A 22,441-nucleotide genomic window follows, 5' to 3' on the forward strand; every position below is an offset into this window, starting at 1 on the left:
TTTGTCTTCGTCTCCCGCGAGTACCCGTAGCACTGGCAGCACACTTGCTGTAGCCCGTGCGAATCGGCGTGGTTCGTGTCCAAGTTGAAGATGTCAACGGTGACGCTGCCGTCGTCGCTCTTGACCGACTCGACGTAGTAGTGGTCCTTCATCAGCCATCGGTCTTGGTTTGGGCTCTTGTACTGGGCCTGCAGGTCAAACTTGAGGTCCAAATACTTGAGCATCTCGGCTGTGTCTTTGCACTTGACAAAGTTGTAGTCCTTTTCGCCGCAGATAAACTCCGACCCGCCAATGTCGTGGTTCCCGGCTACGTTCACCCACTTGATACCCTGCAGCGCTGGCTGAGCATACTTCTTCTCGAACGTTTCTTCCATCCGGTACTTGATATCGCCAGGGCCTGCACCATCCCAGTAGATGTTGTCGCCGTGGCCGATCACTCGGGCCGGCTTCGGCTTGAGTTGGCCCGCCGACTGGGCGAGAATCGTGGACACGTACAACTGGGCCCAGTAGTCCACCTTGATGCGGGCCTTGGAAGGGTTGACCTTGTTAGCGTTCGCACCACTGCCACCATAAGTCTTGCAGCAAGAACCGGGGTCGCCAGCAGTGTCGAGGGAGCTGCCCGACTTCTTGCCGGTGGTACTACCCCAATCACCGATGGCAAGCATGGTGAGCGCAGGAACGCCTGCTTCAGGATCGGATGCAGGGGTCGGAGCAGGTGTTGTAGTCACACCAGGAGGGTTGGTCGTGCCAAGCAAGTCGCTGGCCGTGACATTCTGACTGGGAGGAACAGTGGTTGCAGTGGCTTTGTCCCCAGATGAGTTGGATGCATCCTTGCTACCCTTGCCGCTGGTAAGCACGACCGCAGCAGTGACGCCTCCAGCAACGACAAGGACTGCCGCCGCAATAAGCGCGATTCGCTTGCCCTGGCCATTTGACACCGGGGCTGCACCAGGAGCGGGGAGCATCGCCGTATCTCCAAAGCTGGAGTTGCGCTGAAACGCGTCCGAATCTACACGGCACATGTCATGAGGCACGGAGTTGGCGGCGCCTCGGTACCTCGTCCCGTCATGCTTTGTTGGTTCAGGTATGTATGCGACTTGGCGAATGAGATATTGTGTTTCCAGCTATTACTCGCCCTGCTATACAAATTCCAAGTGTCTTGTATCCGGACAACCTGATTATGTTGTCTTATCCGGATCCTAATTCTGAACGCTCGTCGTCATGTCGTTTACTGTATACAATATTGCAGCGATCGATTTTATTTGTCAAACCAAAATGAACTCCGAAATCCCACGTTGTGCAATTTTCACACTGCGTCCTTACATCGCCAGTGGATCTTTCCGCGCGCCCTCGTCGTATGTGTCGAAACAACATGATTCTCTTGCCGCGGTGAGCTGCCCCGACGTGCGTGTAGCGGTTCAAGGGTGTGGTTGACACTGGGAATGGCCGTTTTTCGAACTGGATGCATCTCCAGTTTGTGGGTTCGACAAGACAAATTCACGTGCAACAGGCCGTTGGCCAGTTTTACATACTTTCCCAACACAAGCGGCGGGAGAGGATGTGTTAGCGCGACGTGGGCGTCGATGTTTGAGGTAGTGGCCATGGTGAACGACGAGAGAGAGCTTTCCGACGGGAGGTACGACGTCGTTGTTGGAATGCAATCCATAAAATTGCATAGGTTTCAGTAATTGGTTGAAAACATTGCAATTCAATCTTTCCATTGGTGTAATCTTTATTTTATCAACCAATCCTTGTCCTTGATTTTTGTCCGATCGAGGCGGCGGTGGCGTGTGACGCCATGAATGCCCAGTTGGAAGGACAGCGCAAGGACGACGACGTGGACGCCGAGTATGAAGAGCTGATTCCACCAGAGAACTTTGCTATGGTCGAGAGAGGCCTGTACCGAAGTACGTCATCCTTGCTGGGACCCCTGTTCTGATGTTGTCTTGAGGCGGGTTCCCGAAGAAGAAGAACTTTCCGTTCCTCAAGACGTTGGGCCTCAAGTCCATCCTGTGCGCTCTGGCCGACTTGTCCAGTCGTGTTCATTCACACGTCTGTGTGTAGGACTTTAGTTCTGGAGGACTATCCGCTGTCCAACACAGAATTCAACAAACTCCACAACGTCACGCTGCTGCAATTCGGCGTGCCGGGAAACAAAGTACACTCTTCATCGATTCACGGCGAGCCATCCATCTCATCGAGGCATGTAGGAGCCGTTCGTGGACATTCCTGAGAAAGGCATTGCCGCCGCGCTCAGTGCCGTTCTTGGTGCGTCGTCCTGGAATGGCAAGTGCTTCACATGGTTCAAAACACCGTAGATCAACGGAATCATCCGATGCTAATCCACTGCAACAAAGGAAAGGTAAGGTTCCACGTGCCACTCATTATCAAATTCCCGAGCTCGTTTCGACGCTTGTTCGTGTGTAGCATCGCACGGGATGCCTCGTCGGGTGTTTGCGCAAGGTCCAGCGATGGGCGTTCAGCTCCATCTTTGACGAATACATTCGATTCTCACACCCGAAACCACGCATGATGGATCAACAGGTTTGTCTTTCGGCACCCATCATCTCGGCATATCACGTCCTGGTGCGTAGTTTATCGAACTCTTTAAGACCGAGCTCGTCAAGGAATCCGCCGACAGTCGACCTGCATGGCCAGGATTATAAATGCCATCGCAATCCAAGCAAAAAAACACGCGTTCACATATCGGAGGTCGGCTACATTTGCGTTTGCAGGTCGGTGGCCGGTCGCGTGGTTCCTTTGGCTGGTCGTTGAGGCTGCTGTCGCTTCGAGGACTTGCGCTTCTTCAACCAGAGGCCTCCGCCCACCACGAGAAGGGCCATGGCCACGATGACACCGACCACGATGCCGATCGCCGCGCCCGAGATGGACGATCCGTCGTCTACCGCCGCCGTCCCATTGCCCACAGCGTACTTGCCGATCTTGGGCAACCCTGCCTTGGCGACAAAGTAGCCGTTGTCGAACATCATGCTGAATCCTTTTTCAAAAAACTGGCCGGCGGCTGGCCCTGGCATCGCGTCGGCACTCACACCGACATTGCACTCTCCGTCCGACTGGCCGGGAGTCTTGAGCCACAAAAAGTAATCGACGACGTCGGTCCCAGTTTGGTCGGTGGGGGGCACCCTACATCATCCACGTCAGCTTCAACGGAACCGATCGATGTCGCGAGCGACACTGGCCATCACGACGACCGAATCGCTTCGAGACATCGTACCCAATGCCGGCCGTGTTTGCATTGCACCACTCGCCGGTGGGCGACGCGCCGTGAAAGTTCCGAGATGTGTCGAAGACGCACTTGAAGTTCATGCCTAGACACGATCGCGCACACATGACCCAGTTTGTGCTGATGGCGCATGTACCGGGAGTCGCATCGACGAATGCCTTGCACCACGTGAGCAGCTCGTCGTTGGATCGGTAATTGGACGTGTTGAGGACGATCCCGCGGACAGGTCCGGCCTGCGCAAGCGCCTTCATGAGCGCGACCAGCGACTCGACTCGCGCGGGTTCTTTGAACAGCCACCATCCCACATCCACGTACAACTTGGCGGCGGGATTGTTCTTGGTTAACACTGTCACGGCGGCGGCCATGTTGGGCAAGTAGTTGTTGTCCCAGCCGCACGCGGTCGGGCTCTCAGCAAGCAGTCCCATCGCGTCGGGCTCGAGCACGTACAGCACGTCCTGTTTCCCGACCAGTGACGCTAATTTCGACACGAACGCGATGTAGTCGGCCGCGTTCCGGTTGACCCCGTCCCCAGAGAAGCTCCCGTGGCAGTCTTTGTTGGGAAGGCCGTACACGACAAAGGTGGGGAGGGTGTCGAGGCGGCCGTTCCGCGGAGCACATGCCGCCAACGTCGCGGTGGCCTCAGCCAGGTACTGACTCCGGTCTGTGTACCACGTCGCAACAGGTTTGGCTTCCACAGCTTCGAGCGCGTACTCCAGGGATGGGTAATCCCTCTTGGCCTGAGCAAAGTTGACAGGGGCGATGCCAGGACAGAGCTTCTTCGCCATATCAAGATCGTTGTCGCTGTAAATTGCAATCGAACAAACTCGATGTTGACACGTTAACGTTCTGAAAGGATCTTCGACGGTGGTTTCGTCGACGAACTAGTCATTCTTCGGCGATGGCGGCCATATCCACCGACGGACGTTCTCCTTGACCTCGCTCCAGCTTCGCTTCATCTCAACAACGTCCGCTTCGCGGCCCTGCACGTACGCCTCGTCGCGAGCCACTCTGTCGAGCACGTGTTGGAGGGTCGCCACCTCTTGGGCCGACCCAGCGTCGGCCAACTTTGCCTGTGCGATGGCGCGAAGGGGCAAGAGATTCGTTTCCCAATCCAAACGTTCTTCTTTCGCAGTGGCGTCCGTGTGAGAGATGCACAGCTCAATCGTCGCGACCGTGCCGCCGACGGACACGGCAAGGAGGCCCGCGCCGGTTGCCAGCCGCTTCCCGAGATTCTGCATGAATTGAACCATATTTCGATCAAAATCCCACCAATCACTTCACTCGTGTGCGAAATTCAGCACAAAAGTCCATGGCGCCAGTTCCGCCGTCGGCGGACGAACTCGTCGTGGATGCATCGTTGCGCCAGCTCATTCCCGCAGTTGGTACAGTCGGATCGCGCAGAAGATCACGGGCATTCGATCATGCATCGTATGAGCTTGGACCCTGGGGCGTGCAATAGATTCATCATCGTTATTCTGTCTCGAAGTGCTCACACTTTGACGAGGGCGACATGTGGGCTTCCGCCATCTTCCGTCGCTTCATCGTCGTGGTCGTCTTCGCATTCCTTGACGACGACGTCGTCGTCGTTCCCACCGGTCTCCCCATGCTGTGTCAACGCCGCGTCTGCGATAGCTACGTGGATGGCGGGCAAGTTCTGGAGCAGCAACGCGCATTGAGCGCTGTCGAGCTTCTTTCGCTTGGGGACTTGAGTCGGCCAGTTCACGAGTTCGAACTTTCGTTTTTCCGTGCCGTGCCGCGCCTTCACGCCGATCGTTCCCGACACGAGCGCGTGCCATGGCATTTGCTTTCGAGTGGGCTGTCCCATGCGTCGCAATTCGTCGTTCAATGCACCCAGCACATGCGTCCACACCTTCTCCTGCTGCTTGAGCGGGTTCGGGGGAGGGGGGTACAGCGCCGGAAACTGCCGGCGAATGACGGCAATGTCGGGGAGGAGCGTTTCCAGGTTCACGTCGTGGATGTTGCGGACATGTTCGGTCGCATGGACAGCGATCGCTCCTGTCGCGCAGACGCGTGCAGTAGTGAGTACTGGTGGATGCACGAGAAGATCATTACCCCGTGTTTCATAAGTTCCAGCGTGCGTGTCCGGGTCGAACGAGGCATAGATCGACGGGCAGCCCAGCTCCTCTACGACGAATGGTCAGCATGAACAAGTAAGGAGAGCGTACCCAATGCATCCAACGTTCGCTTCAATGTGGCTCGCAATTGCTTCCTCCATATAATTCGATCACGGCCTGTCATGTCTTCGGGTGGCGGCATGACCCCCGTTTTGGAAGGAGTGGCTGCGCCATCATCGTCCTCGACGTTCAAAGCATCAGCATTTGGTTCACCTATCGGTTCCTTAGTTACATGGACTGCCACGTCCGTGTTAGCTGAAGGTGACAACGTGAGGCGGCGACGAGCCGCCGCCTCTACATCAGGATCGCATGTCCCATCATGTGCACCTGTGTCCGACGTAACATGGGTTCCCTTGGGCTTAGCATCGCGAGTCGTTGCTGAGGGGGAGGCAACTGCTGCAGTGGACGACGCCGTCGCGACATGCTGGGACTTGGTCGAGTCGGCAGCCGCCGACTTTGGCGACGAAGATTGGATAGCGCGCGAAGGGAGGTCGTTCTTCTTCAGCGTCTGAGTGAAATTACGGATCCAGTTCTACCTCAATGCATCAGTACGCATCGCAAGTTCACGTTTCCTCACCGTGACACGACTCTCCGGACAATTCAATCGCAATGCGATCTCTTGCCGTCGTTCGACGTCCGCCTTGAGCCCCGTCAGTTTCTCTTCCAACACACGCTTCCTTAAGTACTCCACAGCCTTCTTGCTAAAGTGCACGGTGGACGATTCATCGACCAAGATGCCGTCTGTCGCGCCCGCGGGCGACGACGGCTCGTGCTTGGAGGGTGGGGCCATGCTCAAAATCGTCGACCTTCCAGTTGGCAATCATCGTGTGATTGGCCGAAATTCAAAATTCCCTCCAATCAAAACGATCAAATTTGTGTAACGTTTCATTATTAGATTTGACAAGGTAGCCACAGGATTCGATGGAGCATGTACCTCTAAAACTCTATATGCCGTCTCCTTGGCCTCGGAGTCGGGCTCGGTCCATAGCGCCGATGCGCACAGCGATACAGTGTGCAGCACGCCGCGGATCGAGACAGCCCATGTCACGACCGCACAGTACACTTCGACGGATGCATTGGAACGACCCACCCGTTTTGCCACGATCGCATGAACTACAAACCTGTGTGCCCGTGAATGCACAATCTCAGTGTCGTCGCTCTTTACCACAAGGTCATCACAAGATGGCGGTAGGTAACGCCGCTTGACACTCCTCTTGGTTGGAACGATGTCGATGCCGCTTCGAAATGGAACCGAGCGAGCACCGGACAGAGTTTGGCCGTGATGTTGACAAGCCACAACGGCCATCGTAGTCGTGTGCTCGTCGTCGTTGCCTCGGCCTCGCCAGTCCAGCGTGGTGCGCCACTGCGTCGTCGCATGACTGGACTGCTATCTTTTCCCACCTCCAACAACTTCCATCCTCTGGATCGCGCTAGGGCGAAAGGCCACTTGAATGCTGTCGAGTCGACAGCGTCCGGCGCTGACGCCACCTGCGACGTAAGACGCAAAAACATGAGATCCTCCTCTGTCACATTTTTTCCGACGCAGTGTTTCCACCAATCAAAAGCGCTTCTTCAAGTGGAAGAACCAATCAAATCGCAGATGCACCCACTTACCACTCTCAGCCGACACACGCCATGTGTGCGTTCACTTCCTCACTTGCACCCTCGTGGCACGATGGCCAACAAGACATCGGCGGCTTCAGGACTTAGGCTCGATGCGGCTGTGGGCAGGAACCTTGCGATCGATGTCGTCGCTGCTGGCGCCGCCTCCTTCTTCGTCGCCCCGTTTATCACGACGGTGGACCGAGCGATCATTGAGAACGCCAGCGGGAAGCGCGTCCTCTCGACGGCATTACAGGAGATCTCGCTGGATTTCTTGCGCAACCCGCTCTCGTTCATTCGACGAAAGGAGTTCCTGTTAATCTATGGGCTGTACACGGCCACGTACTTGAGTGCGAACGCCATCGACACGGTGTGCGAAGCCACCGAACACGACAACAAGCTGCCCAAGTTTGTCGGCACGACCGCGGTCAACATGGGGCTATGCATTGCCAAGGATCGAGAATTCGCCCGCATGTTTGGCGTGATCGCGCCGGCCAAGTTTCCCCTGGTTTCTGTGGCTCTGTTTGCAGTCCGCGACTCGATGACGGTCGGCGCGTCGTTCGTTGCGCCGCCTGTCATCGCTTCCTTCATTGAATCGAACGGATTCGCGAACAAGTCGAATTCCAACTCGTTGGCGCAAATGCTGTGTCCTGCCATCGTACGGCTTCCATCGCAACTTGGGTGCTCACTCGTTGCTGTGGCTAGGTCCAATTGGTCTCGACACCGCTCCACCTTCTTAGCCTCGATCTGTACAATCGAAATGTTGCGACAACTCAAAGCCGGGTCGCGTTCGTATCTCGCGAGTACCTGAAATCGACCGCCGCGCGGATCGGGCGCATTGCACCGGCGTTTGGTTTTGGCGGCATCGGCAACAAATACTTTAGGGAAAACTTGAGGGCGTTGTGGGCAGCATAGAGCCCGGCGGTAGAAGCATGCCAGAGCATAATCTAGAGATATTTGCGCATTCCGTGTCCACGAACGCGATGCAGCCAGCTGTCGTGTAGGGGGCGACCACCAGATCGGCGATCGAACAAGGCGCGCCATTGCTTCAGCATGACGTGTCCTGACACAACGGCCATCGTGGCAACAAAGCCATCCGTTCGCCCGAGTCTGAGGTGTTGTCGAACGTTGTTTCGCCACGTGTGGCTTGGCGCCAGCGTCGTGCGTGCACAACCCCCGTCGGCGTACGAGATGAACCACCACTGAAGCGCTGCTGCGCCTCCGTGAAGAGTTTCAGCATGGAATGTCCTTCGACCTCGTGTCGGTTCAGGCATTTTTCTGCAAGATATCCGCGCTTGCATTTCATTCCCACGTGAACAAGGATGGTCGAGCATCTCCATCTTGCATCGGCCTCAGCTGTGTTGGTCAAGGCCGCGCCGATCCTCGCACCGCCTTCGCCATCCTGCTCCCCATCCCTTCGTCTCCGATGACGCCGGCATTCTTGTTTGTCGACGTAACATTCACGTTCTGAAGTCAGACGATGACGGCCGTGGCAGAGCGGCGTCATCGCGCGGGTGAGAACTTGCGACTTGAAGATATATCTCATTTTTTGTATAAATTTTTGACTTTTGCACGGTGTCGCATCCACGTGGTGACAATATTCGTGCATGGCCGACGATGCAGTAGACAGTTTAGTAGATACTAACTCAACCCAGCGTATGTCACACGGCGACGACTGACCGTTGTGCCCATTTATTGGCTAAAATGGTTCGAAAAGGACATGATCAGCCAATCAAAATGTGACAAGCCTACCGCGGCGTTTGACCGAAAATGGAGAAAAACCTATATTTAGACAAGATACGGTGAAACGTTTTCCGGTCAACTTGGGGGCCTGAAGTGCATTCCTCAACATCCTCATCATGCCGCCGACAAAGGAGTCCCCCGTGATCGCGACAAGCGGGATCGTCGAAGCGGCACCGACCGCTGCCATCAGCGGGGATTTTACCGTGGCGAAGAAGCTCGCGATCGACCTGATTGCAGCGTCCACCGCGTCGCTGTTTGTGTCGCCCATCATCACCACCATCGACAGAGCCATCATGGAAAATGCCAGTGGGAAACGCGTGTTAGCACAGGGACTTCGAGAGATCTCCCTCGACTTTGTGCGTAACCCCATCTCGTTCATCAAGCGAAAGGACTTTCTCCTCATTTACAGCCTCTACATCGCCACGTATGGTACCGCCAACGTCATCGATACGGTTAGCGAGTATGCTCAGACCGACGGCCGCGCCGCCAAGTTTGTGGGCACGACAGCCGTCAACGTGACGTTGTGTGTCGCGAAGGACAGAGAGTTCGCCCGCATGTTTGGGGTCATCGCCCCCACCAAGTTTCCCATCGTGTCCCTCGGTCTGTTTGCCGCTCGCGATGCCTTGTCAGTTGGCGCCACGTTCATCGCGCCGCCCATCATCTCGAAGTACTTTGAAAAGGCTGGTATGGACAAGACTGCCGCGAGCTCCACAGCGCTCCTCATGTGCCCATCGTTGGTACGAGTCCTTCATTCCGTTCGCAGTATCATGTCTTGTGCAGGTCCAATTCGTGTCGACGCCGCTGCACCTTTTGAGTTTGGACATCTACAACCACCGTGAATCGACTTTCAAGAATCGGGCAGCGTTCGTCTCGCGGGAATATATCCGCTCGGCCACTGCCCGCATCAGCCGCACGATCCCTGCCTTTGGCTTGGGAGGTATTGGCAACAAACACTTGCGCGAAAACTTGACTGCAAAGTTGCTATGAGTTCACCGCTCGCCCCCCGACTTCTCACTATTTCCTTGCCTAATCAAAAGTGTGTCCACACCAACAGTGTACTGAAACACACCGTGGGAGCGTCAAGATGTGGCCGAAAATAAGCCCCGTCCACGTCATCCTTGCCAACGCTGGCACGCCATCTCGGCTATCCTGCGCCATGTTGTGCGATTTTGTGCCTCAGCATGTACTAGTTGCCACAATCATCTACACCAAACGAAGAGATCCACAACCGTCAGCATGCAACCCAAACAAACACAGCACGGCTCGGTAGTTTTCTCACGAGAACGGCATCATGGCCGCGACATGCACTTGCGCTCCACAAGCGCTCGTCGCGTGGTCGTACAGCGGGAATAAAACCTACGTTTTTCTTAAAACCCACGACGTCGCGTCAAACTCGCAAGTCCACTGTGCCCCGTCGCGGCTTTTATACTGTCCGTCCTACCGTAGGTCGAGGAAACATTCAGGCGACGACGGCAGCCACGGGATGGCGGCGTGTGCGCATGGATCTTGGTCCGTGCAAGTGTGGAGTCGAGGAGCTTCGGCAAGCGGCGGGCTCCTGCTGTTCTCCATCTGCATGGGGGGGCCTTTTGTACCACGTCGGCAACGGACGGGCATGTCGTCACCGTGCCAGCTGTGTGGCCGAATCACATGATCCAGGCGCCATGTCACGAGCACCAATGAAATCCTGGAACTTGCTCGTGCCTCACTTTCGAATCTCCATCGAGCCCCCCATGTCCGACGTCGCCGGTCCCTCCACGACCGTCTCGACGATTGTCGAGTCGGACGTAGTCCACGATGCCGCCGCGCACTGGACGTCCGCGCTCGACCTGTCCGTGGGCAAAAAGATCGCGATCGACGTCGTGGCGGCCGCCGCCGCGTCCTTCCTCGTGTCTCCCACTATTACAGCCATTGACCGCGCCATCATTGAAAACGCCAGCGGCAAACGCGTGCTCATGCAAGGCATCAAGGACATCTCGATGGAGTTTGTGCGCAACCCGGTCGCGTTCGTCCGGCGAAAGGACTTTCTTCTCATCTACGGATTGTACGTTGCCACGTACGCGACCGCGAACGCCACGGACACCGTCTGTGAGCTCATGGACACAGACAACAAGATGCCCAAGTTGATTGGGACTACCGCCGTCAACGTGTCCCTGTGCGTGGCCAAGGACCGTGAGTATGCCCGAATGTTTGGCCTCATCGCACCCACCAAGTTCCCCATCACGTCTCTCGGACTCTTTGCGATGCGTGACGCCCTGTCCGTTGGCGCGACCTTCGTCGCGCCCCCCCTCGTGTCGCATCTGTTCGAGAACCAGCTTGGCGCGTCGCCGTCCGCATCGCACTCTGCGGCGCTGCTCTTGTGCCCGTCGCTGGCTCAGCTCGTGTCGACCCCGCTGCACCTGCTCAGTCTGGATCTGTACAATCACAAAGTCGCGACTCCTCAAGCCCGCCTCGCGTTCATCTCGAAGGAGTACATCAAAAGCGCCGCCGCGCGCATCAGCCGGACGCTACCAGCTTTCGGAGTCGGTGGCATCGGGAACAAGCATATGCGCGAGCGCATGCGGGCCACGTGGTTGTAGATGCGACGGATGCGTGTATCAAGTACGTGCACCCTTCAACTCGTCGAGATTCTAGCTAGGTTCATTTATACAATCATTAACATATCATATCTATTTTGAAGTACGTTATTGCGGTTGTAGTATCTACTATAAAGTACTACTACTAGTACGTTACAGTGGACCCCGGAAAAAGCCGCCAGAGTTTCATCCTGAAAATGCATGGAGGAAGAATAAAATCCATATATTAAAATTACGTGAATTCGTCCAACTTGATTGGCTATAACTAGTAGAATTTCAGTCAGTCAAAATCACAGTTCTTTTGTTTCTGCACTGCAATTGGTCAAAAGGAATAGCATTTCTGACTTGGTATTGAAGTATATCAGGTGGCAGAATCTTTTTAAACAGATCATGTTTTGGAGGTGGTCGGCTTTTTCCGGGGTTCACTGTAGTTTTATTCTTGCGCTTAAAAGCAAGTTCACTCAAAACTAGTGTAGTTATATCCCTTGAGCAGGCGGATCGTGACCAGGAGAGGAATGTTGCGGCATGCCGGAGGCGCTCACGGCACCGGCTTGGCCAGGTGAGCCTCGTAATGAACAGTCGATGGCGCAACGCCAAACGCAGGCGGCAGCGGGACGTGGGGAAAGTGGCTGGTCATGATGACCTTGATCAAAGCGTGGTGGTGGATCGCGTGATGGACGGCGAACGCCATTTCTCTTTCAATAGTTGATCGCAGCGCCACTTCGTCTCCTTCGGCCGACAGCCGAAACGCAGCTTGCACCTCCTTCGACAGGGACGTTGTGTCGGCAACGCGCGACGCGAACGTTTGAATCGCATCCATTTCAACTAGCGCCGCCTCGCGATTCGTCTCAATTTGCGTCAATCGATCTCGTATGTCATAATGAATGACTCCGTCTTGGGGTACGTCGACGGAGCGACGAAGGTGATCCAGCGCATGACGAATGTGACCGCCCGTCGTTCCGTGGAGCGTCGGGCATCGAAAGATGTACTCGTCATCCGACATGCGCTCCAAAAGATTGATTTGCTGGTGGATGATCGCATGGAAAGCATCGTAGACAGGAAGGGGTGGCGCAGCGGCACGCGTGGCCAAGTGCCGGCGCATCTTACCCCATCCTCGCATGTTGAGATTTTGAACCAAGTCCGGATATGCTGAAGTCATCCGGATACTCTGGATTTGCCGACGTCATCCGGATATATGATGTGTCGCGAGCGATGAAGATGGGCTGATTGTTCCCACGGAGTGAACTGGCTGACTAGAAGTCGCCGTGGAGTCGAGAGGAGCATGAAGGGAGCATGCACAGGGGCATCATGCATGCACCCTTTGTGGGCTTTTGGATGCACACATGGGCTCAGTCAAGCTGAGGTATTGTGCCGGCCCGCCAGTAGTAGGACAACCCGACGTTAGGCCGACAGGAAGCTAGCGATAGCTGCACCCTGGGTACCAAGCGGCGCATGGTCGTGCATCGTTAGGATGGGAATCGATCTTGTGTTGAAGGAATGATCGCAAACAGGACATCTCGCAGGCTCCTTCGCAATAGAGTAACTGTGACAAAATCGAACATCACCTACACCCCGTCCACTTGGTGGCACACAACCCGCGATGCCGAGCAGCGCCGGCAGGACGGATTCGAGTGCTGCATCTTCCTATCTTCCTACGAAAGATGGCCGCGTCATCGACTCCCTGCCAACTCCTTGGTCACCACAGCCAGCCATCATGTTTCACTCGATAACAGCCTCGGTTGCTCCCTCCAACCAAACGATCGCAGTGGACTGGTCATACAACGTAGTCAACTCCTCCACTCCAAACACGTCGATCGCGGCCCCGTGCTGGATACCGTTCCAAGTTCACGTGACTCCAGCACATGAGCCCACCACTCTCGACGCCGCCGAGTCCATCACGACTGTGCTGGGCCTGTGGAGTCCAACGAATGGCGTGCAAAGAGGGCACTGGGATGCCTCGCTGTTTCCAAACCAAACGTACACGTTTCAAGTGTTCTCGTGGCCACACAACGGCACGACCAGCCAGATTGAAGCAAGATGGCCCGACCACACAATCTGCAAATGGCTCACGAACGCGTCGTCGAAGTCGTCCCTGTCAAATCCTCTCGTCTGGTCACGCGAAGCCCGCCGATCAAAGTCGGACGACGACGCAATGGACAACTCCATCGTGCTATTCCTCGGTGCCTGCGGTGTGATCTCCGTGATCTTTGTGCTTCGGTTAATTGTGTTGATGGTGGTGATGCGCCACAGCAAGATGGACCTGTTTGCGTCGCTTTCAAACGGCAACAGCCACACGCGGCCGAGTATTTCACCGCAGCGGTCTCCCCGCCGGCAGTCCAGCAGGTGGACAAGGTCCAAGTCGCAGTCCAAGCGCGGGATGAAGCTCGTGACAAGTGCCGCCGCGCTGTCGGACGGCCCGCCATCGCCTCACCTCGCCATGCAAATCAAACTTTACAACGGAGAGTACCACCCAGAAGTCGAGCCCGTGGTACGAAACGAACCGCTCGATCTCTGTTGTCCACCGCGTTCAGGAGGTTGTTGGGGTGTGGTTGGCGATGCATCGTATCGCGCCTGCACAGTTGTTCATTGTGTCCGCGGTAGGTCAAAGCAATCGTTGCGGTCGAAAAGCAGTCCCAACTCGAGCTCAAGAACAAATTGAGGACCGAATTGCGCGATGCCGACGTGCACGGCCACGACTTGTCCGAGGCCGAGCGCCAGCACACCAAGCACCACAAGTTTGTACGAGACCAGTCTAGTTGGTCGTGACGGAATCGATGCTCATGGAGAGTTTGCTGTGTAGGTGATCGACCTGCACGATGGCGTCGAGATGCAGCTCTTGCACATGTGGAAACCATCGACCAAGCCGACGCTCGTCTACGCCAACGATCTCCTCACAACGATTCGGTGGCAAGTGGCACGCAAACCCACCGACCGTGAATTCGCAAGCGGCGGCCCACACACATTGCATTTCGTCGACGTCCACGCCATCACGGCGTGGACGAACGCGCTGCCGCCGCCGTTTGCGGCTAAGCACCAGTGCCTGATCGACGACGCAAGCCACAAGAACCCCAGCATCTCAAACGAACCCAAGGCCAGTGGCTTCTTCGCTGTCATGGTGGAGTACACCCACGCAAAAAAGCGAGGAAAAACCAAGCAAGTCATGATTCGAGCCCAAGACGAGAACGACCAGATATTCCTCGTGCAAACGCTGACAAAACTGGTCGCCTCTGCCAAGAAGCGTCGTGACCCCACGAAGCCATCGACGATGCCTGTGCAGGCTGCAATGCCAGGCCCGTCGACCGCGCCAAATCTAGCTGCGGTGGCAGCACCACCACCAGCGCAGGTCGCAGTCGCCGTGCCATTGGTACCATCGATCGATCCGGCTGAAGAACGAAATCGCATGGAATGAGCAGCGGTCGCAGGGAGCCGTGCAGCGCCATCAGCGACTACAATCTGCAGCGCTGCACGCAGTACTAAGACGTAACACGGTGGGCACCTGCTAGAACCCAGGCGAAAAATACCCCTTCGCACTCGTGAGTTCGTACAACGTGCCTGGCATTTCATCTCTAATTTTACCCAGCGACATGAAAGCTGTTGGTATTTGGTGGTGGGGACGTTTGGCATCGCGAGACTGTAGCGAGGCATGGCACAAGATGATGCCGCCGTGACACCGTCGAGTGCTCCACGGCGACAGCCTCTCGTTCGCAGCAACACCGCGCCAACCAACGCCAAGTTGCCGAAGCGTCTGACAAAGAGAGCGTCCAACTACCTCGAGCGCGCCAGCGATCCCGCTGCCTCCGCGCACGTTGTTATCCAGGCGAAAATCATCCGCGGCGGCTATCGCCAACATGTCGAGCGCATGGTACGCTTGGCTTTGGATCTCCCACGTCTGCGGGACCTTTCAACGTTCTGTCTTCCATCAGGCGAAAGCAGTCATCGTGATGGAGAGGCAAAAACACATTGCGAGTAAAGGCGCAGTGCGCTGCGAGATGTGGCGGTCGGATGTGACGTGCGCCGCGTGGCAGGTCGACGACCGGCGCTGCGCTCTCCACCACACGTTTGTACGAGGCTTCGGCCAGCCTCTGGGACGAATTGCTCACGGCGGGCGCGTTGTAGATATTACGTCTCATCGACGGCATCAAACTGCACCTCCTCCACATGCGAAAACCGTACAAGGCACCCACCATTGTGTACAGCAACGCGGCTCTCTCGACCCTTCAGTGGCAAGTCCCTCGGAAGCCCACTGAAAAGCAATTCGCAAATGGGGGGCGGCACACGATGCACTTAGTCGATGTCATGGCCATCGTCCCGTGGTCGAATGCGCTGCCCCCGGAGTTTGTATCCATGCACCACAACGTGCTCGAGAAGCAAGAGGATGCCGCCGCAGACGGCGCATGCGCTCGTGTACCGCAACCTCCCTCGGACAAAGCATGCGCCGCCTTCCACGCAGTCCTCGTGACGTACATGCATGCAAAGAAAAGAACGAAACAAAAGCACCTCCTCATTCAAATCCACGACGCTGACCAACAGAGCCAAATGGTCAACTCGTTGACGAAGCTCGTGGCGGCCGCCAAAAAACGTCGCGCGCCGCCACATGACGGCACACTGGACGTCGAGTATGCCGAGTCGAATCCACTGACGACACCAACTACATCGGATGGCGCACGTGGAAACGACCCATGGCATATCCGCACGACGATTCCTCCCGATCACACAACTCCAATCGTAGCCAATGATGCACATGTTCACGCCACTGCTACACCTCGTCGTGCTCGCAGCGCAGCGGCCGCAGCTCCGGACGCCGATCAAGGCTGCCAAGGGATCGTATCCAGCGCTGAAGGGCCACCTGTTCATGGACATGCAAGTGGTGGCGCCAGCGGCACTCTGCCAGACGTTTGGTTGAACAAAGTTCCAGAGGCCACATCAAATAACGAGATCGCGAGCCACGACGACATACCGTCCAACGAAGAAAGGGCCCTACCCATGGATCATGCCGCATCTCGCGTCCATGGCGCTCCTGGCCGCTCATCTCCTACTGCTCTTCAACCGCCGACGAATCCAGACCAGTTCAACCTGTGCCTTCCCGCCAATGACTCCGACGATCCGTCGCAGCAGGGGCCTGCAGCCAGTGCCGCTCCATGGATCGCCCTGGCGGCATGTTCAGCGCAGCCAGCGTGCGACATGGGAGATCCAACTAACCAAGTGATCGCTGCAAGCACCGGCGCAGCGCAAGTGCCTGCAAGCGGCGCCGCGGATAGCGACACCGACGGTAGCATCTCCCATGCCCCGAGCAGAGGTGGCCACAAAGTCGACCATGACGATGTGGCTGTGCCGGTGGATGAACTTGCTGGCCATGCCAACACCCCCACACAGACCGTCGCGGTAGAGTACGACTTGTAGCATCCATATCCAAATTCACACCACGAATCTTTCACGCGCAGTTGAGAGAGCAGGCCGCCCAGCTGGGTCCACAGGACGTCCCGCTCGTGTCCGCTGCACCAACACTGCCGCAACCAATCTTAGCTTGAGGTTTCCTGTAACAACATCGCTAGAAGGGTAGCGTCGACCAAGTGGCGCACACGTGGCATGGGTCTTGCAAGGGAAGGATCGCTCACACAGGATCGATGCGGTTGGCTTGGTCCATTTGCACAACATTTCTCACGCAATGCCATTGATCTATGTCTGCTAAGCGAATCTCGAAGCCACGGACTCTCTGCGCCTCCATTTGAACAGTCGGCGGCACGTATCGAGGTCCTCCACGTGCTGTCCTGGTTGCAGCAGCTCCTTCCTCGCGTGTGCAAGCTGTCCCCATCGTTCGCGGCCATGCAACGATACCACAACCAAACATCATGTGGCTGCCTTGAGTTGCCTTCGCGCAACCAATGTGCTCCAGCGTGCGTGGTCCTTGGAGGGAGCTCTGCGCGGTAGTGCGACATGGACATGCCATCCAGAAGTCCTTGCACGCTGGCACGTTTCCCAACACAATTCGACCAGGACCCTCTTCGACCCATTCCGAGTCTGACTACGACGAGAAATGCACCATGGCATTACATTGCCGTTCCGTTCCGTCTCAAGGAGGTAAGGCTCGACTTGGCATACGTAGCCAAGCGGTGGCCCATCGTTTCGATGGTTCGGCGGACTCGTTCTGTCGCCGACGCTGTCTTGGTGCGTGGCACGTCCTTGGTCTCATGTGGGGCATCAGCTTCTTCTCGTCTCGGGCCCGACAACACGCTACCAGGTCCAACGACCCCACGCATGAGAGCTGCATGGACGAGCGATCGAACGGCTGCAACCAACTGCGCTTGCTCGCCCTCGCCATGACAGAGCAGGATCACGTGGCGAGCGTCGGCGTTGTTGTATGCGACACTGACACCATGATAGACTCCGTGGTGCCCCATGCGCAGCTCGGCCTTGGTCGGCATCCTTGACGAGTGCATTCGCTTCCAAGGGACGATGGAAACGACCGAGTCCAGCACCATCGTGTCGTCGTCCGAAGCCGTGTCGGAGGCGGTACGAGTCCACGACAGAGCTGTCTCTTCGACGTCCATGCGCACGCGCATGCGTTCGTAGCCCGTGTGGCTGTGCGGCATCATCGTGATCCGCACATGGCCTTCTCGCAGCCGCCGGACCTACAACAACCGCTTGGTCATGGATGCGTCGGTGCTGGCTCGTGAATCCGTACAAACGACCGATGGCCCAGCTCGTCCTTTTCCTTGAATGTCATGCCTCGACAGTCTGGTAAGGTCGAGTGCATCGGCACGGACCGCGGCGGGAACTGGCCCCTCTTGCCGACAGAGCGGTCTCGAACCGCCGCTTCCTGCTCGTATCCACATCTGAGGACTTGCCATGTCATGACCACGTACGTCAAGCTTGGTTGGCAGTGGCTCGTGGCGCATTGCAGGGCACACGCTCCTCTCGGAAGGATCGAACGACGACAACGTCATGGAGGGCTCGTGGGTGCTCGTGGAATGAGTTGCGAATTCACTGACGCCATGGAGTAAGTTGAAACACCCATGGCCTATAATTACAATCCGGCATGGCTGCACGCCCGTGCCATGTGAGTGACCACAAGGAGTGTGGCCAAGAACCCGTGCTCCCGTCGCTGCGCCTTCTTCATGCAACCCTCGACGTGCCCGACCACTGCGACTTCTTGTGCGATCATGATGTCGATGCCAGCCTGACAAGCCCATCACGAAAACCCTGATCGTGATGTCATGTGACGGCGCTCGAAATCTTGTATCACACGAAACGGTTCAAGTCACAACGCGATGTGCATGGCATGCTCCATGGACCACCTCCTCCTGATCCACGAAGGCGCTCAAGCCCGATGGATCGTTTTGTGCGGACCTGTCGACGTCTCGCTGTTCGAGCAACGTTCCCAACATTCATCCGTCCCCCCCGCTGGAGCCAACGACTCGAATTCGAATCCGTGTACCAGCCACGAACGTCCCGCCGTCGAAAACGAACACTCTTGACGGGTCGCAAGTCCCCAACCTCGGCAAGAAGGTCGGGGAAGGGGCGTGCTCTTTTGGTGTGTGAAGGAAGGGACCAGAGAGCCAACAAGGGCGACATCCTTCCACGACGAAATACAGCTTGACGAGTTGGACGTGATGCCTATTCGGTAGAAGGAGCGGCCCCCGTTTCATCGGGGTAGCTGGCTCCTGCCCGAAGGTTAGAATGCATCGCGATTGCTTTGTTCGTGCAGTCCCAAGTTGAGCGACTGGCACCATAGTAGGCACCACACCGGGGGGAGGCTGCTATATTCATTCTATGCCAACGCCGGTGCGTCCACGAGGGTGGCGGCGGCGGCAGTAGGTTATGATAGGGGCGCGATGCCATGGCGCCCCTGGACCACACAGTCCTCGGATCTCCAACGCGCCATGGCTGCATAGATGGACAGACCACGACATTGGATGCACCACTTCGACTCTCACATGTTTGGATACGAGGATATCTACTTAGACGACGTGCGATACTTGGCCTTGATGCCGTTGTAACTGGATCCAGGTAGAGCCGACATCGTGTGGCCCAATTCGCCGACCCTTCGTCGTGCCTTTAGCCCCGACGCGGCACTGATTGTGCGCGACGGCTTCTTGGGACGGAGACGCGTGGGTTTCGAGTCTTGTGGGGGGGGGCTGGACGCTTCCGACTCGAGACCAGCACCCACTCTGGCAGTGTGGACGAGGGACCGAAGGCTCGCAACAAACCGATGCTGCTCGGTTTCGTTGTGACAGAGCAGCATGAGCTGGCTTGGCGTGTCCCGGTCGTTGTAGGCGACGCTGATGCCATAGAACACGCCGTGGTTACCCATCACGAGCTCGGCCTTGCTCGGCCTCTTCGACGGCGTCTTGTGTGTCCATGGGACTACCGACAGGACGGTCTCCAACAACATCGATGCCGGCTTGGCTTGGCTGGCTGACGTATGGCTAGCGGATGGACTCCACGTCAATGAAGTCGCGGCAACATCCAGGCGCACGTGCATGAGCTCGTAGCCTGCTTGGCCGTGCTGCATCATCGTGATGCGTGCACAGCCTTCGCGAAGCTGTCGAACCTACTCAAGACCGTGCGGATCATGCCGTCGACGTGAACAAGGCGCAGCGGACGTACGAACGCGCGGTGGGCAGCAGGCTCGTCTTCCTCCCTGAAATGCATGCCTCGAAAATCGGTCATGGTGCTTTACTTCCTGTGCTGCCGCGGCGCGACATCGCGTCGACCTACGTGCTGGAAGCGAGGGAGGACATCAGCGGACGCAGTAGGCCCTTCCTAGCTCGTACGTTGTGTTAGGAATGCCAGCGTGCGGTACGTACGTTGGTTGGCGGTGGTAGTTGTTGTCTCAAGAGGGCCCGGAGGCATCCCGCAGCGGATCTGCACAGCTGCAGCGGCATCGCAGTGCGTGTTTTGAGTTTGTGTGCTGTTTATGGACGGGACCGCGCAGTCGGTTTCATCTGCTCTCCCATGTACCCAGCAATGTCATTTGAGCGTTGGTTTCACGGCTCCCGAGCGAATTGCTGCTGCAGCCGCAGTACCAGGCACTCGACTGACGCCTGCATGTCTCCCACACGGGCACTCATGGGTCCCCCGTGCGCATGTACCCCACACGCGGCCCTGCGGTAGTCGGCGGCGACTGAAGACGATGCCCCCATCGTCTGTGACCTCGTCTCAAGCACGTTTGAAACGGCGCCCCCCGTCACCTTTGCCGTCACATGATGCCATCCTTGCGGATGGCCTCCCACCACGCATGATGCTGATGCCCCGCAACCACCACGGGGTTTCGCGCTTGTGCGAGTTCGGAGATCCCGTCGTGTGCGATGAGTGAACGACTGCACCACTTGGCATGCTGACAATTCCACATTGTTTCGTCGGTGGCTTTTTTGACTTCGACAACGGAAGCTTTTTTGTCCATGGTCAAATATTCTTTCGCCAAACACCCCACCCATCAAAGTCCATTGGGGACATGGTCCGGTCAAAATGTATTTGAACTTCGTATGCGGTCAAAATAGCATCGCAAACCTTGCCACACCATGCGGTTCGGCGACTTTAATACGAAATGGGAGGTCTCTGATTGGTTGATTGGAGACACTGTCCATTTCAAACATGGAAATTCACGCACCGTTCCACTGGAACAAGACATGTACACCTTCGTCCAAGTCGCGCCTTGCTGGTGGGACGGTAGAGATGTTACCCGATGAATCCATCGATTGTACTCAATTTTCTCCCGTGGCGGTGGAAGGTCACACAGCCTGGCGCAGTCGCGTCATGCTGGTAAGCGCGCCGACAGCACCCAGCGAGATAGGTGGGTGGGGGTATTCATGATTCGCAATACCCCTCCGTGTGCCAACCCCACAGCGGGTCAGTTCATTTTCAATTCTTGTGCCATGGCCAAGTTCCTCGCCTTCGTTGCCCTCGCCGCCGCATCCGCCGTCGCCCGATTACAAATCGTCAACGGTACGGAAGCCCCCGTCGGCAAATACACGTACGTGACGGGCATCCGCGAGACCGAGACCGGTCGGACCATCTGCGGCGCGTCCTTGATTGCCCCCAAGGTGCTCCTCACCGCCGCCCGCTGCGCCGGCGAATGGGCCAACTACGCGTCGGTCGGGTCGCACTACACGAGCGGTAGCACGGACGGCGAGCGCATTAAGATTGTCAAGAAAACGCTGCACCCCAAGTACAGTGAATTCTCGGACGAATACGACATTGCCATATTTGAATTGGAATCCGAATCCAAGGTCCCCCCCGTCGCGCTAAACTGGGTCGAAGACGACGCGACGGCCCCCGGCACCGTGGCGTGGGTGCGTGGCTTTGGCGAGACCACCAAAACATCGAGTGAGGGGCAATCTCCGTACCTCTTGGAAACCGACGTCAAAATCTGGACCAACGAAGACTGCCACAAGGTCATGATTTTCGAAATCTTCCCGTTCCAGGTGTGCGCTGGTGGCGACGGAAAAGGCTTTGCCACCAACGACGTTGGTGGACCGTTGACCGTCATCCGCAACGGTGTCGAATACGTCGCGGGTGTGGCCGTCTGGGGACATCGCGGTAGCTGGGCGCGACTGCCCGGCGTGTACATGCGGGTATCGTCTTTCCGCGACTTCATTGAACCGTTCTTGCCTGTTACCCCCACCACTACCAAGCCTGCTTGCTGAGCAGCGTGTCAAACAAGTAAGCAGTACGACATGCCCAAGAGATATCTGTAGAGCTCTCGATTGTCGTTTTGGTTGCATCATAATTGAGGTCATTGCCATGAAGACAAAGTGTTCATCGGGGTCAGTCCACTGGTGCATGGATTCTAGTCGGAGCTGATATTGCTCACCCAGGTCTCGCCCGAGGTGTGTGAGACATCGCGAAACGAGTTGTGGAGCGCGAAGGTCATGGGGGATGACCTCACAAATGGAATTCCATGGGGCGCAACTTCAGTGGTCGGGTGCTGTCACCAACAGCAGCGACAGGTACAAGATGTAAGCGTGAAGGTTACAAAGTGGTTTGGATGGAGTTATCGAGCGAGGAGGCGTCGCGCCAAGAGACGTCGAGGATCTACGAATTCAAAGGTTCGAAGCCAAGGCTTGGATGGATGGTGTAGAGTCGATTTGGACGACATAGATGGCCATCTTCGTCACACACGTCGATTTTTCATGCAGCAAGTG

The 22,441-nt window shown here is 56.8% G+C and overlaps 14 protein-coding genes across 15 annotated transcripts in view; 7 read left to right on the top strand and 7 right to left on the bottom strand.

Moving 5' to 3' along the window:
* H310_08343 (hypothetical protein) overlaps positions 1-1,069 on the bottom strand; it is a gene marked incomplete at both ends in the record, with an annotated part of 14,712 nt that extends 13,643 nt beyond the window's left edge. Inside the window, 2 exons of the mRNA XM_008874048.1 lie at positions 45-1,009; positions 1,057-1,069. Of these exons, the coding sequence (XP_008872270.1) occupies positions 45-1,009; positions 1,057-1,069 (978 nt within the window). The remainder of the gene's footprint in view (positions 1-44; positions 1,010-1,056) is intronic.
* Positions 1,070-1,766: 697 nt separating this feature from the next.
* H310_08344 (hypothetical protein) lies at positions 1,767-2,762 on the top strand. The gene is made up of 7 exons (XM_008874049.1): positions 1,767-1,907; positions 1,952-2,012; positions 2,065-2,158; positions 2,211-2,268; positions 2,319-2,362; positions 2,428-2,544; positions 2,595-2,762. The coding sequence occupies exons 1-7, from the start codon at positions 1,799-1,801 to the stop codon at positions 2,664-2,666; spliced, it is 555 nt and encodes a 184-aa protein (XP_008872271.1). The 5' UTR covers positions 1,767-1,798; the 3' UTR covers positions 2,667-2,762.
* On the bottom strand, positions 2,680-4,076 carry H310_08345 (hypothetical protein). The gene is made up of 3 exons (XM_008874050.1): positions 3,381-4,076; positions 3,236-3,329; positions 2,680-3,144 (listed from the first exon to the last, which is right to left on the bottom strand). Exons 1-3 carry the CDS (start codon positions 4,027-4,029, stop codon positions 2,718-2,720), a joined length of 1,170 nt encoding a protein of 389 aa, XP_008872272.1. The 5' UTR covers positions 4,030-4,076; the 3' UTR covers positions 2,680-2,717.
* Positions 4,053-4,517, bottom strand: H310_08346 (hypothetical protein). The gene has a single exon (XM_008874051.1). It carries the CDS (start codon positions 4,492-4,494, stop codon positions 4,126-4,128), a length of 369 nt encoding a protein of 122 aa, XP_008872273.1. The 5' UTR covers positions 4,495-4,517; the 3' UTR covers positions 4,053-4,125.
* A 216-nt stretch (positions 4,518-4,733) lies between these two features.
* Positions 4,734-6,169, bottom strand: H310_08347 (hypothetical protein; the record flags this gene model as incomplete). Its single annotated transcript, XM_008874052.1, has 5 exons — positions 4,734-5,260; positions 5,318-5,389; positions 5,431-5,673; positions 5,707-5,911; positions 5,957-6,169. The coding sequence occupies 5 exons, from the start codon at positions 6,167-6,169 to the stop codon at positions 4,734-4,736; spliced, it is 1,260 nt and encodes a 419-aa protein (XP_008872274.1).
* An 812-nt stretch (positions 6,170-6,981) lies between these two features.
* H310_08348 (hypothetical protein) lies at positions 6,982-8,325 on the top strand. The gene is made up of 2 exons (XM_008874053.1): positions 6,982-7,639; positions 7,687-8,325. Exons 1-2 carry the CDS (start codon positions 7,055-7,057, stop codon positions 7,894-7,896), a joined length of 795 nt encoding a protein of 264 aa, XP_008872275.1. The 5' UTR covers positions 6,982-7,054; the 3' UTR covers positions 7,897-8,325.
* A 478-nt stretch (positions 8,326-8,803) lies between these two features.
* H310_08349 (hypothetical protein) lies at positions 8,804-10,101 on the top strand. Its single transcript, XM_008874054.1, has 2 exons — positions 8,804-9,461; positions 9,505-10,101. Exons 1-2 carry the CDS (start codon positions 8,841-8,843, stop codon positions 9,709-9,711), a joined length of 828 nt encoding a protein of 275 aa, XP_008872276.1. The 5' UTR covers positions 8,804-8,840; the 3' UTR covers positions 9,712-10,101.
* A 341-nt stretch (positions 10,102-10,442) lies between these two features.
* H310_08350 (hypothetical protein) lies at positions 10,443-11,401 on the top strand. Its single transcript, XM_008874055.1, has one exon. The coding sequence runs from the start codon at positions 10,455-10,457 to the stop codon at positions 11,298-11,300; it is 846 nt and encodes a 281-aa protein (XP_008872277.1). The 5' UTR covers positions 10,443-10,454; the 3' UTR covers positions 11,301-11,401.
* A 309-nt stretch (positions 11,402-11,710) lies between these two features.
* Positions 11,711-12,432, bottom strand: H310_08351 (hypothetical protein). Its single transcript, XM_008874056.1, has one exon. It carries the CDS (start codon positions 12,415-12,417, stop codon positions 11,836-11,838), a length of 582 nt encoding a protein of 193 aa, XP_008872278.1. The 5' UTR covers positions 12,418-12,432; the 3' UTR covers positions 11,711-11,835.
* Positions 12,433-12,857: 425 nt separating this feature from the next.
* H310_08352 (hypothetical protein) lies at positions 12,858-14,886 on the top strand. Its single transcript, XM_008874057.1, has 3 exons — positions 12,858-13,785; positions 13,899-14,036; positions 14,098-14,886. The coding sequence occupies exons 1-3, from the start codon at positions 12,898-12,900 to the stop codon at positions 14,704-14,706; spliced, it is 1,635 nt and encodes a 544-aa protein (XP_008872279.1). The 5' UTR covers positions 12,858-12,897; the 3' UTR covers positions 14,707-14,886.
* H310_08353 (hypothetical protein) lies at positions 14,885-16,731 on the top strand. The gene is made up of 3 exons (XM_008874058.1): positions 14,885-15,159; positions 15,221-15,358; positions 15,414-16,731. Exons 1-3 carry the CDS (start codon positions 14,941-14,943, stop codon positions 16,695-16,697), a joined length of 1,641 nt encoding a protein of 546 aa, XP_008872280.1. The 5' UTR covers positions 14,885-14,940; the 3' UTR covers positions 16,698-16,731.
* A 613-nt stretch (positions 16,732-17,344) lies between these two features.
* H310_08354 (hypothetical protein) lies at positions 17,345-18,193 on the bottom strand (the record flags this gene model as incomplete). Its single annotated transcript, XM_008874059.1, has 3 exons — positions 17,345-17,926; positions 17,980-18,114; positions 18,161-18,193. 3 exons carry the CDS (start codon positions 18,191-18,193, stop codon positions 17,345-17,347), a joined length of 750 nt encoding a protein of 249 aa, XP_008872281.1.
* A 1,013-nt stretch (positions 18,194-19,206) lies between these two features.
* H310_08355 lies at positions 19,207-20,206 on the bottom strand. 2 transcript variants are annotated; one of them, XM_008874060.1, is made up of 3 exons: positions 20,105-20,206; positions 19,905-20,060; positions 19,207-19,848 (listed from the first exon to the last, which is right to left on the bottom strand). In XM_008874060.1, the coding sequence occupies exons 2-3, from the start codon at positions 19,965-19,967 to the stop codon at positions 19,252-19,254; spliced, it is 660 nt and encodes a 219-aa protein (XP_008872282.1). In that variant the 5' UTR covers positions 19,968-20,060; positions 20,105-20,206; the 3' UTR covers positions 19,207-19,251. The 2 variants fall into 2 exon arrangements, with proteins under 2 accessions (XP_008872282.1, XP_008872283.1); XM_008874061.1 differs by having other exon boundaries at positions 19,905-20,206.
* Positions 20,207-21,014: 808 nt separating this feature from the next.
* On the top strand, positions 21,015-22,041 carry H310_08356 (hypothetical protein). The gene has a single exon (XM_008874062.1). It carries the CDS (start codon positions 21,107-21,109, stop codon positions 21,941-21,943), a length of 837 nt encoding a protein of 278 aa, XP_008872284.1. The 5' UTR covers positions 21,015-21,106; the 3' UTR covers positions 21,944-22,041.
* Positions 22,042-22,441: the final 400 nt, after the last annotated feature.

Source organism: Aphanomyces invadans (assembly GCF_000520115.1).
Source record: "Aphanomyces invadans strain NJM9701 unplaced genomic scaffold supercont1.17, whole genome shotgun sequence".
NCBI classification, from domain to species: Eukaryota; Oomycota; class Saprolegniomycetes; order Saprolegniales; family Verrucalvaceae; genus Aphanomyces; species Aphanomyces invadans.